The 18,255-nt window shown below is 38.5% G+C and overlaps 1 protein-coding gene across 1 annotated transcript in view; it reads right to left on the bottom strand.

Annotated features, from left to right (window-relative positions):
- The window catches only part of XPO5 (exportin 5), a 73,853-nt gene that overhangs the window by 41,094 nt on the left and 14,504 nt on the right, over nt 1-18,255 (bottom strand). The window contains exons 12-20 of the mRNA XM_008566776.1: nt 17,898-17,988; nt 16,015-16,143; nt 14,105-14,238; nt 9,346-9,501; nt 8,075-8,116; nt 7,658-7,747; nt 6,719-6,918; nt 6,027-6,126; nt 4,957-5,138 (exon numbers count right to left, since the gene is read on the bottom strand). Of these exons, the coding sequence (XP_008564998.1) occupies nt 4,957-5,138; nt 6,027-6,126; nt 6,719-6,918; nt 7,658-7,747; nt 8,075-8,116; nt 9,346-9,501; nt 14,105-14,238; nt 16,015-16,143; nt 17,898-17,988 (1,124 nt within the window). The remainder of the gene's footprint in view (nt 1-4,956; nt 5,139-6,026; nt 6,127-6,718; nt 6,919-7,657; nt 7,748-8,074; nt 8,117-9,345; nt 9,502-14,104; nt 14,239-16,014; nt 16,144-17,897; nt 17,989-18,255) is intronic.

The raw sequence follows: 18,255 nt of genomic DNA, 5'->3' as shown, positions 1-18,255 counted from the left end.
AATTAACAGAGTTAAAAGACAACCAACAGAGTGGGAGAAAATATTTGCAAATTATACATCTAACAAAGGATTAATATCGAGATCCACTTTGAAGATGGCTCACTCACATGGCTGGCACACTGATGCTGACTGTGTACTGGGACCTCAGCCAGGGCTGAGACTGGCAGCCAAGGGCTGTGGTTTCCCTTCATGTGGACTTTGATTCTTCTTTATATCTTACCGTGGGAATTCCAAGAAACTGCAAGTCTTCTTATGCCCAGCCCCAGAAGTCCCAGAAAGAATCTTCAGTTACATTCTTCCTTTTAAGCAAGTCACTGAGGTAAGCCTAGACTTACAGAGGAGGAAAACTTATCTTTTAATGGGAAGAATAGTAAACAGTTTGAGCCATCTTTAATATACCACAATAAACTTGAGACCTGGCTCTATTTTCTAGCTCTATTTTATCACCGACACTTACCTGAAATTCTAACTTAGACTTTACCATATGATAGAGTTTAGAACATCCAATAATATCCTGTGACTAAATCTGGAAAATATTCATTTTATATACTTATTATATTTAAGAATAACAAGTTTTTAAGCAACAAAACAATTGAAAGACATGTTTCCTGTTGTTACTATATTAGTACGGATCATAATTTATAATTACAGTTTTCTAAACTTTTTATGTGCTTTAACTCATTTAATAATCCGAACGATTCTGTGTGTAAGATACTATTATAATATTGATTTTAAAGTTGAGAGATGGAATACTACTCAGCTATAAAAACGAATGAAATACTGCCGTTTGCAACAACATGGATGGACCTTGAGAGAATTATATTAAGTGAAACGAGTCAGGCACAGAAAGAGAATTACCACATGTTCTCACTTATTGGTGGGAGCTAAAAATAAATAAATAAATACCCCCCCCCACACACATACAAAAATACCGGGGTGGGGGGGAATAAGACATAACAACTACAATTCCTTGAAGTTGATATGACAGAATTACCACATGTTCTCACTTATTGGTGGGAGCTAAAAATAAATAAATAAATACCCCCCCACACACACATACAAAAATACCGGGGTGGGGGGGAATAAGACATAACAACCACAATTCCTTGAAGTTGATATGATAAGCAAAAAGAAGGGGCAGTGTTGGGTGGGAGGGAGGAGAGGGAGGAGGGAGGGAGGTTTCGGTAATGGGCCACAATAATCAACCACATTTTATATCGACAAAATAAAATTTAAAAAAAAAAGAAAGAAATAACCAACACCATAGACACCTTAACTGGTTCAGTTCACCCAATTCTGACTAAAAAGCTGGGCAAACTTTCCACTCAAATGGTGCCAAAACTGTTGTGCCCAGATCAGCTGCAGACAAGAGCAGAGCTTTGGAAGGAAATTTTAAAACAAGTGCGATCAAGATCCTGAATCATTTCCTGAAAGAATTGTAAGAGGAGATGAAACATGGCTTTACCAATACAATCCTGAAGACAAAGGACTTTCAAAACCATGGCTACCAGAAGGTGGAAGTGGTCCTGTTAAAGCAAAAGTGGACTGATCAAGAGCGAAGACCATGGCAAATTTTTGAGATGGTCAAGGCATTTTGCTTCCTGACTTTCTGCAAGGCCAAAGAACAATATCTGCTTATCATGAATGATTTGAGAAAGTTAGCCAAAGCTTTAGCAGAAAAATAGCTGGGCAAAGTTCACCACATTTCTCCACCATAATGGTTCTGCTCATTTCTCTTATCCAACCAGGAGTTTTGTGGCAGTCTTGATGGGAAATCATTAGGCATCCACCTTGCAGTTCTGATATGGCTCCTTCTGAGTTCTTTTTGTTTCCTAATCTTAAACAATGTTTAAAGGACACCCATTTTTCTTCAGTTAATAATGTAAAAAAGACTGCATTGAGATGGTTAAATACCCAGGACCCTCAGTTCTCTATGGATGGATTGAATGGCTGGTATTATCATTTAGAAAAGTGTCTTGAACTTGATGGAGCTTATGTTGAGAAATAAAGTTTATATTTTTTATCTTTTAATTCCACTTTTCCATGAACTTTTTGTTTTCCCCTCATACGATTTGCAAATATTTTCTCCCATTCTGTAAATTGTCTTTTCAGTTTCTTATGACCTTCAAAGTTTTAAATTTTTGATAGGACCAATTTATCTATTTTTGCCTCTGCTGTGCTTTTGGTGTCATATCCAAGAATCCACTGGAAAATCCAAAGCCATGAAGATTTACCCCTATGTATTCTTCTAAGAGTTTTATAGTTTTAGTTCTTTTATTTAGGCCATTGATTCACACTGAGTTACTTTTTGTATGTGGTGTGAGGCAGGGGTCCAACTTCATTCTTTCACATGTGGACATCCAGTTATACTAGCACTGTTTATCAAAGAGACTATTCTTTCTCAATTGACTTTCTTGGCAATCTTGTGAAAAATCAATTGGCCATAGATATATGTGTTATTCCTGGACTCTAAATTCTATTCCATTGGTCGATGTATCTATCCTTATACCAGTACAAAACTGTTTTGATCATGGTAGCATTGCAGTAAGTTTTTAATCATGAAGTTTGAGTTCCCCTAACTTTGTTCTTTTTCAAGACTGTTTTGGCTTTTTGGGGCCCCCTGCAATTCCGTATGAATTTGAGGATCACCTTTTCCCATTCTGCAAAGTCTGTTAGAATTTTAATAGGGATTACACTGAGTCTGGAGATTGCTTTGGGTAGCATGCCATCTTAACAATATTAAGTCTTCCAATCCATGAATGTGGGATGCCTTTCCACTTACTTAGGTCTTCTTTAATTTCAACAATTTTTTTTTTTTGGCTGCTGATCTGAACCCTTGACCTTGGTTTTTTATCAGCACAGCTCTACGAAGTGAGATAACCAGCCAGCCCTTCAGCAATGTTTTATAGTTTTCAGTATGTAAGTCACATCCTTAGTTAACAAATTTACTCCAATGTATTTCATTCTTTTGAATGCTACTATAAATGTAATTATTGATTGTTCATTGCTAATGTATAGAAACGCGACTGATTTTTGTGTTCATCTTGTACCCTACAACTTCGCTGAATTTGTTTCTTAGCTTCAGTAATTTTTGTGTGTGTGGGTTTTGGGGGGTTTTCTATATACAAGATCATGTCATTTGTGAACAAAGAATGTTTACTTCTTTTCCAACTTGGATAACTTTTGTTTCTTTTTCTTGCATGATTGCTCTGTCTGAGACTTCCAGTACAGTGTTGAACAGCAGTGGTGGAAACAAGCATCGTTGTCTTATTCCTAATGGGAGGTAGAGAGCTCTCAGTCTTTTACCACTGAGTATAACATAAGCCATGTATTTTCATAAAAATTCTGTTCTATATTGAGGAAGTTCCCTTCTATTCCTAGTTTACTGAATGTTTTTATTAAGAAAGGATGTTGACTCTTTCAAATGCTATTTCTGTGTTAATTTTGTAGTTTCTTTCCTTTTTTTTATTAATGTGGTGTATTATAATAATTGACATGTCCACAATCACAACTCTGTCAGACACTCTAGCCCTCCAATGTGGTCAACATTAACTTAAATCCTTTGATACTTAAGCTTCTGGTATTGGGTATCTGTTGCAAGGACAGCTTCCCTGAAATGAGTAATTTGGTTTGCCCAGTTGAGACCCTGCTTTTACTCCTTGGATAAGAGGCCAAAAAAGAACTGGAACAGAACTTCTAACCTGTAACTTAGACATACTGAGATATAAAAAGCACTCAAACTCTGCTTTGGCCAATAAGAACTGAATTCTATCAAAAACCCATCTTTCTCTTTAAAAAACACTCCTAATCTAGTAACCAACAAGCCTATACTGGCCTACTTCCACTTCAATATATTACCTCACATAATCTAGAACAGTAATTCTGAACCTTTAATGTGCCAACGAACCACCTGGGGATCTTGTTAAAATGTGGACTGTGATTTAATATGTCTGGGGTGGTGCATGTTTCTCTTGGTCCTGGGGTCTCAGGAGGCAGGACTACACGTAGCCTCTGCCAGCAGTCCCCCAGGGAGCAGGGCCACACGTAGCCCTGCCAAGAGAGTGCAGTGAGGTGAGTTGCTCAGGGCACGCCTTGAGCTAGGGGCTGCTGCGTAGGGAGGTGGGCAACCAGAAACCAGACACAAAGTTCTGGGACTTAAAGCACGCACTAAGCAACTTTATTGTCTACAGGCATGTATTATATATGTTTTAGCCAGCTGTGAGCCCCTCCCATGTCTCCTAGGCAACTCAATAGGAAGTCTGTGGTTTGCGGTTAAACCTTGTGAATTCTTGCTGACCCAGTCTATATGCATTTCTACTGACACATTTTAAATCCTGGAGAGCAAGAGTGCCTCCATCTTTAATATGTGTTCTTCATTTTCCTCCAGGGTGGGGTCTCCAATTCTGCTTTTCAAAAAAGCTCTCAGGAGATTGCTGATGCTGATCCTAGAATTAGCTTTGAGAACTGAGGACCTAGCAAACTGAGGTGAAAAATTTATCATTCCTTCCTTTGGCATGTTCAGCCAGTGGATGTTTGGTCCATTTGAGCTCAGTCATACTGATAAATTTAGATTAGCTCATATGAATACCACCCAGAGAAGCACCACTACAGAAAGCAATTGTCTTGCTCCCAGTGAACAGTTCCTTTAATGGCAAAAATTTAGACCAAATAAAACTTAAAAGTAAAAGTATGCATGAAGTATAAAGGAGTGATGAAGGCTCAAAATGAGAAAAGCCATCATAACATCAGCCCCCATTGGTTCAGATGGAAAGCAAGACTTATGCAAGTGAGAGCTTATGTTATTTTTACAAAGAGACCCCCTCTAGTAAGAAAGAAGGCCCAATCCCTCATTACCAGCACCATGATATAAAGACATATAAACAGATTAAACTTTTGAGGTTAATCAAAACGTAAAATAACAAAAACCAACCGATAAAAACCATTAGTTTGACTCACCTTATAAGGGCAAGCAAATTGTCAAGAAGTTTCAGAATCTGCTCTGTGCAGGGGTTACGGAAGACTGGATTTCCACTGGGTGTATAACCCACCACAAATCCCCCAGCTTTGGCCTCTTCTACGTCGGTGGGCCAGCAAGTTCGTTTTACAACACCCAAAATGCTGTACACACAAAAGCTCATCTATAGAAAAACAAGAATGAAAGTAAACATAAAAGGGGAAAAAAAGACAAAAGTACTGTTAAACATATTCATGGCTATGGCAAAAATGATTCAGAAGCCAGAAAGAACCTTCTGCTCTCCTCACCCCCATGGAATCCTTGTCCCTTCCTTTAAGGTCAAGTCTAAGAGGGGTCCTCACTGCCATTTTCAGGACCAGTGGTAGCCTCTGAGCCTTTCACTGAGTCTTCCTCAGTGAACACTTCCCTTTCATGAGGATATCTTTGTAGGGGCTGCAGTGACCCTCCCTTAGGACCCTGATTAGAAGGTGGCTTATACATGTTCCAAAATAGTGTTTAAATTGCCATCATTTCATCTTGCTTCTGAGTTGACCCTGCATCCTGCAGCTTGGCTCTTGACAGCCTTTTTCCTAATTCCCCCTCACAGTACTCTCAACCAACCTATTACTTGCCAGGTTAATTAATGTGACTTTTGCCATGGCAGAGCCAGGAACAATGCTTATTTGAATAGCAAAGCACTGAAAAAACTCAGGTTTGCAAGTTAGGCCATCATTTAGGACTTTACATGCCAGAGACCAATGGCAGGGAGGACTCACCTTGCTGACCAAGTTCTGACCTACTGCCTCATTACATCTTCAGTCTTCAGAGCTATTTAGAGACCCTTAAAGCCAAAATAATGACTTCATAGAAAAGACCATCTGTTCTGCTATGGTAACTAACTCAAGAATTCAAGACTAAAGAAGAAAAGAAACGAGGTGTTTAGGCAAGTGGAGACTCATAGGTTTCTTACCAGTGCAGAAAAAACATGTCTACAAGAAACTTGGTAAATGACAATACCCTACTCCTACCCGTGGCCAATGCAACTTCCCATTCCCATTAGAGTTTTACTCACTTGTGCCCGATTTAAGCCACAGGGATCCTCCAGGCCTGGGTCATGGCTTTTCTGATCCGCACCCACATAGGCAATAAAGGCATCAACATCTGACAGCACTCTGAAAGTTGAAGGGAGAAAGACAAGTTATATCAATATTTTAAGCAAGGACAATTTCTTCCACAGGAGTCAAGAGGCTATGATTATTTGGCCCCAAAGAGCAGTTTTTATAGTGAGAGGAGTTTAATCATACTAATTGTCAAGTTTTTATTTGAAGGTTTAAACTTCCCTTCCCACTCCCAAATTTTATCAGCAATGCTTCAAGAATTAAAAAGGATACCAACTTCAGAATATAAAGAAAACAATTTCTCTAATATATGGACACAAATGAGAGTTTTTGTGTGGCTTCTATTTTGTATGGCCCTTACTAGCTAGCTATTCTAATTTCTCCAAATGTGCAACACACATACCACAGCAGTCTCACCCTATTCCCTCATGACCCATACTATCCATTTTTACTCATTTCCTCTACCGCCAAGGTAATATTTTCAGAGATTAGATTACAAAAGTCTGCTTTTAGATAACTTCAATTAACACTAACAGTGCCATCATATCTCAATATCCTTACACCCCCCATCCCCCTCCTGGCATAGCTCTTGAAACAGAATGGGTACTCAAGTGCAGTGAGAAGCAGGGCAAAGGACCTCCTCTACCTGTGCATGTCTTCAGAAAGCCAGATGCTGGCCACTGGCGCCATCAGCTCTTCTAGGAACACCTTCTGACGCTCGTAGTTCTTGAACTGGTTGCTAATGAGAACTAGGGCTTCAATGAGGGCACACTTTTCCATTTGTGTCAGGAGTAGCTCATTGGAAAGGAGTTGCTTCACATGGTTATAAAGCATGTCAAAATTGGGCTGCAGAGCACAAGAGAAAAAGCCAGAGGTAGTGATGGTCTGTGAAGGGAGAGGTGGGTCACTCAAGGAAAAAAAGAGAACCAAGGCAGTCCCAGGAAGGTCAGGCCTATAAGGCTGTCACTTAGTAATCTTATTATTACATTCTTTTCTTGCCTGAATAAGCAAGGCAATTTTGGTAGAAGGAAGTTCTTGAGTATTGAGAAAACTGCACTTTCCCATACCACAATTGTGAAAACAATTTGACTTTTTTCTACATCAACTTTACAGTATCTTCACAGGCAAAGAGTAGTTTGTTATATAGAGAGGAAAACAACTGCTGCGTATTAGAAGAAATTCCTGGTTAATTTATAATCTGGAGTAATACTAAGTTTCTTATGGAAACTTTCCCAAAAGGGTTGGGATTTGCATCTTGCTTCTCTCAAGATTATGTTCATCATTTGGCAGTAATAATTAAGAACGTCACAAAGTCTGGTAAAGAGCTGTACATTTATAGGGGTAAACTTAGTCATCCATAGGGAAGAGAACTATTCATTTCAAGGGGAAAATATATTTGCATTTCTAACTATACTTCTAAGTAGAGAAAGGAAGAACACACCAACTCAACAATGTTTATTCTATGCAAAGCAACAGTTCCTCATTTTTCCTTTAGGTAAGGTAATAATAAGGGCTAGATTTACACAAAAATGTACCCAAACTTGACAGGCTTCAGTGGCTGCCCAGCCAGGGTCCAGATGCTTACCAGCACGAGCTGGGGGTAGTCACGACACATCTTGATGATGGAGGAACTAGCATGCCTCCTCACGTTCCTCACTGCCCGGGTTCTGGGGGCCTGGAAAGAGATACTCAACAAACTCAAAGCCACTTTTAAGATAATTTACAGATGCTGCATAGAATCATGTAAATATCTCAGCCAGAGGCAAATTCACAATGAATTTTTCACCACTGTAGGTGTATAATGGAGTGACATTTATAGTTACCATGAATTTACAAATTTACTGTTTGCCCTAGAGTGTCTCTTGACTAAACACCAGATGATATAACAATCTATGCCTCTACTAACCCCTCCCACTTATACAAAAATCTAGACTTAAGTATGAGATATTCATACTTTTGTTCTCAAGAAGTAAAAATCTGTTAGTTTATTTAATGGACTTACCTTACTTTCTTCAACAGTTTCAAAAGTGACAGATGAAAATAGCTAAGGGGAGGGGAAAAAAGGTCACTTATATTTTTAAATAATAGTTATCATAAAATTTCTAACAAAATATCAGAAGTGTATTCTCAGTAACAGTATGGCAAAAAAAGGGGTTTCAATTGGTGTTACAAAGCTTTGGATGTCCATTTTCTCAGATACCTATACACGAAGCTTGAGATTCACAATTTTACCATTAAAGCATTTTATACATTAAAAGGTCACAGAATCCCAGAACAATAGATGCCATCACCCAAACACTTAGCTATGATGACACCTCTATCTTCTCTACTTTTTACCAAAAGTTGAGTGTTCTACCATCCCTGATACCATGTCATAAATTCTCTTTAACCCACTGCAATATAGCTGCTTCCTTGGCCACTCAGACAAGGGTCTAATCAAGAAATTCACCAGATATTCTCCAACTCTTAGAGAAATTTCCAATGCAACAAATGAGTTCACTTTTCTGAAGTTCTACTTGCCTTGTGACACATTTTCTTCACTTCTCTGGCTATCTTTTTTCCCCTTTGGGGGTTTTTCATCCTCTGTTCTCGTTCTCCAATGATCTTGACCCCCAGGGTTCCCCACTTGACCCATATGCCTCCTAACTCTACATACATATCCTCTTTCCTAGGGCTTCACTTCTATTCTTGGGATTCTATGATGATAATGCCTTAATTTTACCTCATCATTTTCTAGAGTTTAGATCTTCACCCTCAACTAGCCAATTTACTATGAAATGTCTCCACCTAGATGTTCTACATATACTTCAAGTATAATATTCAAAATACCCCTTTTTCTTCTTTACTCTTATATTCTCACTCAGGTGGTGGCTCTACTACCCACCTAGTCACCTAAATTGGAAACCTGAGAACTATCCATACTATCCTTTCCTCTCACAAATCCCCTCCCAATCTGACATCACACTTTGATACTCTTCTTTAGGTATTCTTTTCTATGTCCCAGTATACAAGTCTATTAATTGCCATGCCATATAGGTACAACATCTATTATGTACCCCTCTTCCCAGAGTGTCCCTAAAGAGTAAGGTATTAGCATGGTATCTGATCCACAATAAGTACTGAGTAAATATTTGATAAACAAGTAAATAACTGTTTATTAGTCTGCCTTACATTCTTTCAAAAATAGTTACAAAAGAGTTTAAAAATGTCAAAATAAGAAATAAATAAAAAAAAAATGTCAAAAATAAAGTTTACAAAGAAGATGGACTTTACCTTTGAGAAGACCTGGGGCAGGAACTCTGGTCTGTAGGTGACAAATGGAAAGAGAGCTGAGACATTAGTGAGGACACAGGACAAGATGAGAGGATCCTTGGTGTCAAAATTCAGGACCATCTGCAACAGCTCTATTCCATCATTAACAGGAATTTCCTGTCATACAGACATGAAAAGGAGGTTGACACAGCTGCCACCACTCAGAGATAACCACTTTTGCTAAATTTCCTTTACACTCTAATTTATAAATACATAATAAGGTTGCCACATGAGTTTATATACTGCTTTTTAACCCTCAAAATTCTAAGCATTACCCCATGTTATTAAAATTTTTCATTGGGCCGGCCCGGTGGCACACTGGAGAGTGCGCCGCCTGGGAGCGTGGTGGCGCTCCCGCCGAGGGTTCGGATCCCATGTGGAGACCGGTTCCCGCTCACTGGTTGGGCGCGGTACGGGCGCAGCACCAGGGGTTGCGATCCCATTGCCGGTCCCCGGTGCGGGTGTGACACCGAGGGTTGCGATCCCGTTACCGGTCAGTAAAAAAGACAAAAAAGGAAAAAAAAATTTTCATAAACGATGCTTCCATGTGCCATATTAGGCATTTCCTACTACCAGAAATTGAGAATGTTTCCAGGTTTTCTCTACTATACACATATCTCTTAAATAAAACCCTTTTGTCTACATTTTTAATGATTTCATTTGAATAAGCAACTTTTAGGGATGGCTGAAATTACTGAGTTAAAAGGTAGGGGCTGGCTGGTTAGCTCAATTGTTAGATCATGGTATCATAACACAAAGGTCAATGATTCAGATCCCTGTATGGGCCAGTTGCCATAAAAAAGAAAAAGAGAAAGAAAAAAGGTATAATTTTTTTTTTTTTTTAAATGACCGGTAAGGGGATCCTAACCTTTGACTTGGTGTTGTCAGCACCACACTTTCCCAAGAGAGCTAACTGGCCATCCCTACATAGGGATTCGAACCCATAGCCTTGGTGTTATCAGCACTGCACTCTCCCAAGTGAGCCAAGAGCTGGCCCCAAGGTATGAATATTTCTAATTCAAGTTGTTTTTCTTCTTTACATCTCTATCAATTGATTCTCCATCTAATGTGTCCTTCTTACCATGTTCTTAGCAGCAGGGAGTATCATTCCCTTAAATCTTTGCTTCTTTATTAAGAAAAAAAGAAGGGGTGACTGGTTAGCTCAGTTGGCTAGAGTGCAGTGTTGTAACATCAAGATCAAGACTTCAGATCCCTAGGGCTGGCCCGTGGCTCACTCTGGAGAGTATGGTGCTGATAACACCAAGGCCACGGGTTCGGATCCTATATAGGGATGGCCGGTTCGCTCACTAGCTGAGCGTGGTGTTGACAATGCCAAGCCAAAAAAAAAAAAAAAAGAGTTCGGATCACTGAAATGGCCAGCTGCCCAACCCCAAAAAGAAAAACAGTTTGTTTTAATTAGTATTTCTTTAATAATGAGGTTAATTTTTTTTCATATTTATTAGCTACTTTAGTTTCTCTACCAGATGACATCTTTTGACTTTCTCCACTTTGCTACCTAATGGTATCTTTTGTCTATTTCTCCACTGGACTCTAGTGTTTTTCTTACCAATTTTTAAAAAATTTTACTACAAAATATTCCAGATATATAAAAAGGTATAAACAATAATTTAGTAAACCCACATAGGCCACTTTAAGAAATACAACGTTACCAATACAGTTGATGCTCTCTGTGTATATTCTGCTTTTCAGCCCTAGAGGTGGCCACTATCTTGGTGGATAGTGTACATAATTTCATGGAGTTTTAAATTTCTTTATACTTTTGCCACACGTGTATATATTCCTAACTACACAGTACTTTATGTTTACTTATGTATCCTGCTGTTTTGGATCAACATTACGTTTATGAGAATCATCCTTACTCATAATATAGCCCTAGTTCATTTTCACTGTTCTATAAACACATTACAATCTATTCATCTGTTCTTCTGTTGATTGATACTAAGTTTTTTTCTTGGCTTAACACACAAGACTTCTATGAATATTGGTGTCTCTGTACACATACAAAGTTTCCTTAGAGCACAGCCCTAGGAGTGGAAATGCTGGATTGTAAGGCTAAGTATCTTCAACTAGATATTGCCAAATTATTCTTAAAAGTTATGGTACCAACTGTACTCTATAAGCAACATTTAAGAGATGTATGCTTTTAATATTAAGGATATCATTCCTATCTTTATTTATTGCAAATATTGTTCCAAGTTTGCCTTTCAAAAACTGTTTTATGATATAAATTTAAAAATATATGTAGTTATTAAAGACATTAACTTTGGGGGTGATTACTCTTTTTTCAATTTGACATCTTTCCCCAGTTAATTTTCCCTAATGCTATTTATTAAATAATCCAATCCTTGATTTCTTTGGGATGCTTATACAGTCCTGTGTTGCTTAATGATGGGGATAAATTTTGAGAAATGAGTCGTTAGACAATTTCATTATTGTGTGGACATCACAGAGTATACTTACACAAACCTAGATGGTACAGCCTCCTACATATCTAGGCTATATGGTATAGCCTATTGCTCCGGCCACTGCTGTATATGCAGTTTGTCATTGATGGGAATGTTATGTGCCACATGACTGTGCATGTTCCAGCCTGTTTTCTGAGTTATTTTGTCTTCAACAAGCTGTGTCTAATGCTGGCACTACACTCCTTTAAAACATTGTAGGCTTTATATTTTACTATATGGGGGGGGGAAATCAGTTTCATTTTCTTCAAAATGTGATTTTTTTTCTCCAAAACTATTCCCTATATCAATCCATTGAGAATGTTGCTAAAGCAAGGCTCTACCCAATGTCCTCTGATACATATTACTGGAAATACAAGCTCAGCTAATGCCACTATGGACTAGGTGAGCAGCTTTTTTCAACTTTTTCAGCCAAAGAACATCTTGGTCAAACTCTTGAGTAGTTATGATTGACACTGGGGTGGGGGCTGAGGGCGGAAAATGAGCAGTTTGCAAAGGACTGGATTAGGCAATACTCTGCAAAGTCAGAAACTGACAGTGGCAAGTGGAAATGTAACAGGCTGAGATCCATCACTTGCACACCCCTGGGGGACATCACGTGTAACGTAGTTTCATTAACAAATAAGTGAATAACTTCTTCATATATATATTCAAACACTCATCTCTCTTGATCAAAAATGCTTCATTCTGACCCATTTCATTTGGGGTGGAAAAAAGATGGGTTTTAGAGTTAAGATATTTACTTTAAGTCTTTAACAAGGCCAAATACTACCACCCAGAATTCTCTCTCTTGCACCGCGCTCAGCCAGTGAGCGCACCGGCCATCCCTATATAGGATCCGAACCCGCGGCGGGAGCCCACCCAGAATTCTCTTGAGGAAAAAAGAATTTAGTTCTATTTGTTTTTCTCTCCAGCATTTGATCTGACTCCAACCACATTTCTAAATAATTGGTTACTGGGGCTGGCCAGTTAGCTCACATGGTGCTGATAACACCAAGGTCAAGGGTTCAGACCCCCTTACTGGCCATCCCCAACTCCCCCCAAAGAATTTTTGTCACCTTGTGCTTTGTCTCCAGCCCACATCTTTCTCCTACATACAGTCCAAATTTTGGGGGGAATAGTTTTTGACCAACTAGAATTTCGTATTTTGACCAAATACCATTTATATTCAAGGATTTACTATAAAATCCAGCCTACAACCAACCAGGCACCATCCTCCCCCAAATACTTCAAACTCTATCGTACATCTTAAAGACAAATACTTGACAAAGTGACAATTCATTCTCTTGCCTTCAGGCAGGATCATATCTTTATGTTTAGATCCATTCAAGAAAAGGAGACAGTATGGCCATTTCCCTTGATTTGATAAGGGGCTTTCTTGATTTGCCACACTTACTCTATTAGATAAGTGCTTTCTAAACCTGTAAAATGGCTTAGTAAAAAAGGTAGAGTCCAAGTAGGGTTTCTCATCTAGATTTTGGGACAAACTCAGAATGCCATCATTTCAAACTGAAGTGAATCAATATAAAAACAGATGAAGTTAATGACCCAGAGATCTAACTGGTTAATATACCACTCATAAAAAAGGCACTATACTTCACTTATCTTCAAGGGACTTAGAGATTCATTTCACAACTAACCTAGAATTCACTGAGATTTAACTACCCCCAAATCCGCTGTGATCTAAATTATTTTAATTTAATTAATATAGTTAATGTGGTTCATGCTGTTATCCATTTAATTATAGCTATAGTTAAGGAGACATTCTAAGAGAAGGGTGAAAGGTGACATGAAGTATAGAAAAATAAGATCTATCTCCTCAGCTCTATTTAGGGGGGAAGGTGCTGATCAACTAACATGAATATTCTGGTCCATCTGCTATAAATTGAAAAGGAAGCTTAATGGCAAATATCTCTTTAGATTATCCAATTCAAAGTTTGCATTACTGTCCTCCCTGCAATAGTGATCTTACTTGTGGCTCCTGTATGCTATCAGGCTCGTCTTATCATGCCCTTAAAATGGGTGGTAAATGTTGTAGGACTTAAGAGTAAGAGAGACCTGAGTTTTTGTCCCAGCTGTCCCATTTACTAGCTACTTGAACTTGAGTACATTATTTAACCTCTCTAAACCTCAGTTTCCTCTTCTGTAATATACACACCCATGGATTCCTCTATCCCTCTACCAGTTTAGAAAACATCAGAATCATTATGCAGTCAGCATGGGGAACAGTTACTTACTTCTTTATCTAGTGTTCGAAACATCTGGTTGATCACACTTTCCAAAAAAAGGGTCATGGCTTCCCACTGCACAAATGAAGTTGAGAAGATGGAGCAGAGGCCTCCTTCTCCAGTTCCAGCATTAGGAGAACAGGCTTTTGAAACACACACACAAACGCTTATTAGCATTGTAGGATCACAGAAGACAGAGACAATGGGGCCTTAGACACCATCTGGTAATTTCACGGTTGAAGGAATGGTTCTAACCCCTCTCAGCTTGGGCAAAGAAAAGAACATGTGTGCCGAAGGCAGAAAGGGGTTCCTACCCTGCCTCTACATCTTACAGCGAGCCATCTGAATTCACATCAATGAGCCTTGTCTGTAAAGCCATTTGAGTATAATGACAATATACATGTAAACATCAAAAACAGTGCATAGCCCTTTAAAATCACTTGATAAATATTAATAGCTCTCCTTTCCCCCTTTATAATCTGTCCATGAGATATTTGAGGCCATAAAGAATCCTTCCAACAAGAAAATGATATAAGGTACAAAACATTGCTTGACATCCATAGTCTCATGACAACTGTAAGGGCTATGTCTAGAGACCTGTGCCATCCTCCAAGTTCACAAATATCACTAAGGCACATCACTCAAACAGCAAGGCACAGGTACTTCTTACAAAAAAGATTTATAAATTGTTTTTCTTGCTTCCATTATAGTGCTTCCATTTATTAGCTTCATATTGGTACAACATATTTGGGCATCCTTGAACTTTCAACTTATCAGACTCTGAGAACTTTAGAGATGACTGTAAATATTCACAACTGAATGTTAAATCCCATGAACATTAAGTAACTAGTGTACTTGGAAATCGACTATTAGTATGGACATTACTAATGTTTGTCCTTTTTTTTTTTTTTAGCAGCTAGCTGGTGTGGGGATCTGAACCCATGACCTTGCTGTTACAAGGCTGTGATCTAACCAACCAAGCTAACAGGCTAGCCCCTGTATGGCGCATTTCTAAAGCAGTGACTTGCAGTAGTTAATTTACCCTTTCCTGCTTTATTAATCCTGTTATGCACAGCATTCAGTAACATGACAATAGACAGGAGACAGTACAGAGAAGTTAACTGGATGATGCATTTGGGTAGAGGGGATTATTTTTTGATTTTATATAAAGTGGGATTTCCCAAAGGCTTTGAGGTGCCTGAGTGACATGGTAAGTCCCTGTACTGTTTCTGTTATGCCTAAAAGGATATTCCTTCTGAATAGTGCTATGCAAGAATATGGTTCAATAGTTTTTAATAATTAGACCTAGAATACCTAGAATAATGCTATGCAAGAACTTGGTTGAAAAGTATTTAAAAATTAGGTCTAGGGCTGGCCCCATGGTGCACTCGGGAGAGTGCGGCGCTGGAAGCGCAGCGATGCTCCCGCCGCGGGTTCGGATCCTATATAGGAATGGCCGGTGCGCTCACTGGCTGAGTGTGGTGCGGGCGACACCACACCAAGGGTTGCAATCCCCTTACCGGTCACGAAAAAGACAAAATAAATAAATAAATAAATAAAATTAAAAAAAATAAAAAATAAAAATTAGGTCTAGACACGAAATTTGTTAAGATGGTGCCTAAACTGACGCAATAAAATCAACAGTAAACAATTGGTTGATTCTGTTCGAAAAGAAAAATGAAAGCAAAGCTGACAGGGACACAGTTTTACCCTCCTTTAAACAGATTTAAAATGTGGTGGTGTCTGCTTTCTCTCTGTGAGCAAATGAAAATGCTCACTCCCTAGGATGGAATTAGGCACTGAGCAAGCTATTTTTGAACAGTATTAGTAGAGTGTTCTGACATGTGGCTCGTGCTTATTTCCTATGTACAGTTTTGATACAGTACTTTGCTAATGTTCAGTAATGAAAAAAAACTTACAGTTCATAGATCCAGCATCAACAGAAGTTGAGAGCTGATACTTTAGCCACTCCCCAGCCATCTGGAAGCTGGTATTGGGATCCAAACGACATGCCAACCTCATCACTTCTCCTTGTTGGGCTCGGGAGGCTGCCAAAGGAAGGATATGAATCAATAACTGGCATACAGTGGGTATTTAGTTAATGTTTATTCATTGTAGTGGACTGAATTATGTCCCCCCAAAACTATTGTCTCCGAAGTTTTATGTATTAGAAACTTAGCCCCCCACTATGACTGTTAAGAGGGTGGGAAATCCTATTACAGTAACTGAAAGGTGGAGCTTTGAAGAGGTGATTGGATTGTAGGACCATGCTATAGTGAATGGATTAAAAATGGTGGTCAGGGGCATGGTTCTGAGGGCTTTAAAAGAAAAGGAGAGTCTGTTCTCGGCTCTCTCTCTGTTCTGCTTCCACCATCTTGCAATTTGAGATGCCTGAGTCACTGTTGCCACCACCAGATGGACTTTGGACCTCCCAGCCTCAGAAACTGTAAGCAATAAACTTCATTTTCTTTATAAATTACCCAGTTCCAGGTATTTTGTTATAAGCAACACAAATGGACTAAAATATTCATTTATCCACCCCAGGGGGAAAGTAGTCAGTAAACCTGTTTTGTAGACCTGTGCTTTGAATGTAACAATCACTCAATAAAGGTTTGTTGAATTAATGAATCCAGAAATTTTCAAAAATAAATGATCTCTGGAAGCATCTCACCACCTAGATCCTGTGAGAGACAAGCTAAAATTGGTCTCCTATTTCTGTTGGAATTAAAAGGAAATTATGCTGGTGGAAATGTAAAGTGGTGCAGCTGCTGTGGACAGTCTGGCAGTTCAACAAAATATTAAACATGGAATTGTCATATTATCCAGCAATTTTACTCCTAGTCAAATACCCAAGGGAAATAAAAACATATGTCCACCTAAAAACTTATATACAGTGTTCACTGCAGCATTATTTGTAATTGCCAAAAAGTGGAAATATCTCAATGTCCAACAACTCACGAATTGATGAATAAAATGTGGTATATCCATTCAATATTATTGCCAATAAAAAGAAATGAAATTCTGATACATGCTACACCATAAACGAATCTTAAAAACATTATGTTAAGTGAAAGAAAGTGGTCACAAAAGACCATGTATTGTATGATTCCATTTATATTAAATATTTAGAATAGGCAAAACATGGAGACAGAAAGTAGATTACTGGTTTCCCAGTGCTGGGAGAAATGAGGGGATTAGGGGATGACTCCCAATGGGTATAGGACTTCTTTTTGGAGTGATGAAAATGTTCTAAAATTGACTGTGGTGATGGTTGCACAACTCTGAAAATACTAAAAACCATTTCATTGTATATTATAAATGAGTGAATTGTAAGGTAAATGAATTTTATCTCAATAAACCTGTTATTAACACACACACACACACACACAAAAAAAAATCAACCAGAACAGAACTAGGATATTAGGATATAATGAGTTTTTCCACTTTTTTGAGAAGAAAGATCACAGATGGTAACTAATTCTATGGTTTCTATCCCTAAACATCAATGTCCAAAGGCTGTATGTCTGTGTGTGTATGTTTGTGATGTGGAACAAAGAATACCATGCCTGGATGAAATCCCAACACCCATCTGCAATGGGAAACTAGAGCTTGAGCTGCCAAGGGAAGAACATAAATAGCTGGCATACGATATGTACTTAGTGTTTATTCATTTATCCACCCCAGGGGGAAAGTAGCCAATAAAATTGTCCAGATTTGGGATCTTTAATAAGAACCCCAAGCATCATGCACATGATTCATAATCTCAGACTGCTGGGAGAAATTCCAGGCCAATATCACTTACAGTTGAAGAAAGCATTGAAGTCCTCATCGCTATCAAAATCAAATCGGGAATATTCACAGCTAGGGCTGTCTGATTTAGAAGGAAAGCCCATCTGGAAAGAGAAAGGTAATTGGGATAGGGAATGAAAATGAAACTACTAAAAGAGTACTTAAGTTTCAGGAGCTCAAGTACTTTTTGATTTATTTAAGATGAGTTAAGGGTTTGCATGAGATATTTTTGATAAATAACTGCTTATGTTCTACCCCCAGTCCGCAGTTTGCTCCCAGCTTCAATGTTCCTGAGAATGGTAGAAAAGAGAACACTTTGTTTTTTTTTTTTTTTTTTTTTTTTTTTTTGTCTTTTCCCGTGACCGGCCACG

The sequence above is a fragment of the Galeopterus variegatus genome, unplaced genomic scaffold (genome assembly GCF_000696425.1).
Source record: "Galeopterus variegatus unplaced genomic scaffold, G_variegatus-3.0.2 Scaffold269, whole genome shotgun sequence".
Classification (NCBI taxonomy): domain Eukaryota; kingdom Metazoa; phylum Chordata; class Mammalia; order Dermoptera; family Cynocephalidae; genus Galeopterus; species Galeopterus variegatus.
This window is presented reverse-complemented; position numbering and strand designations above follow the sequence as displayed.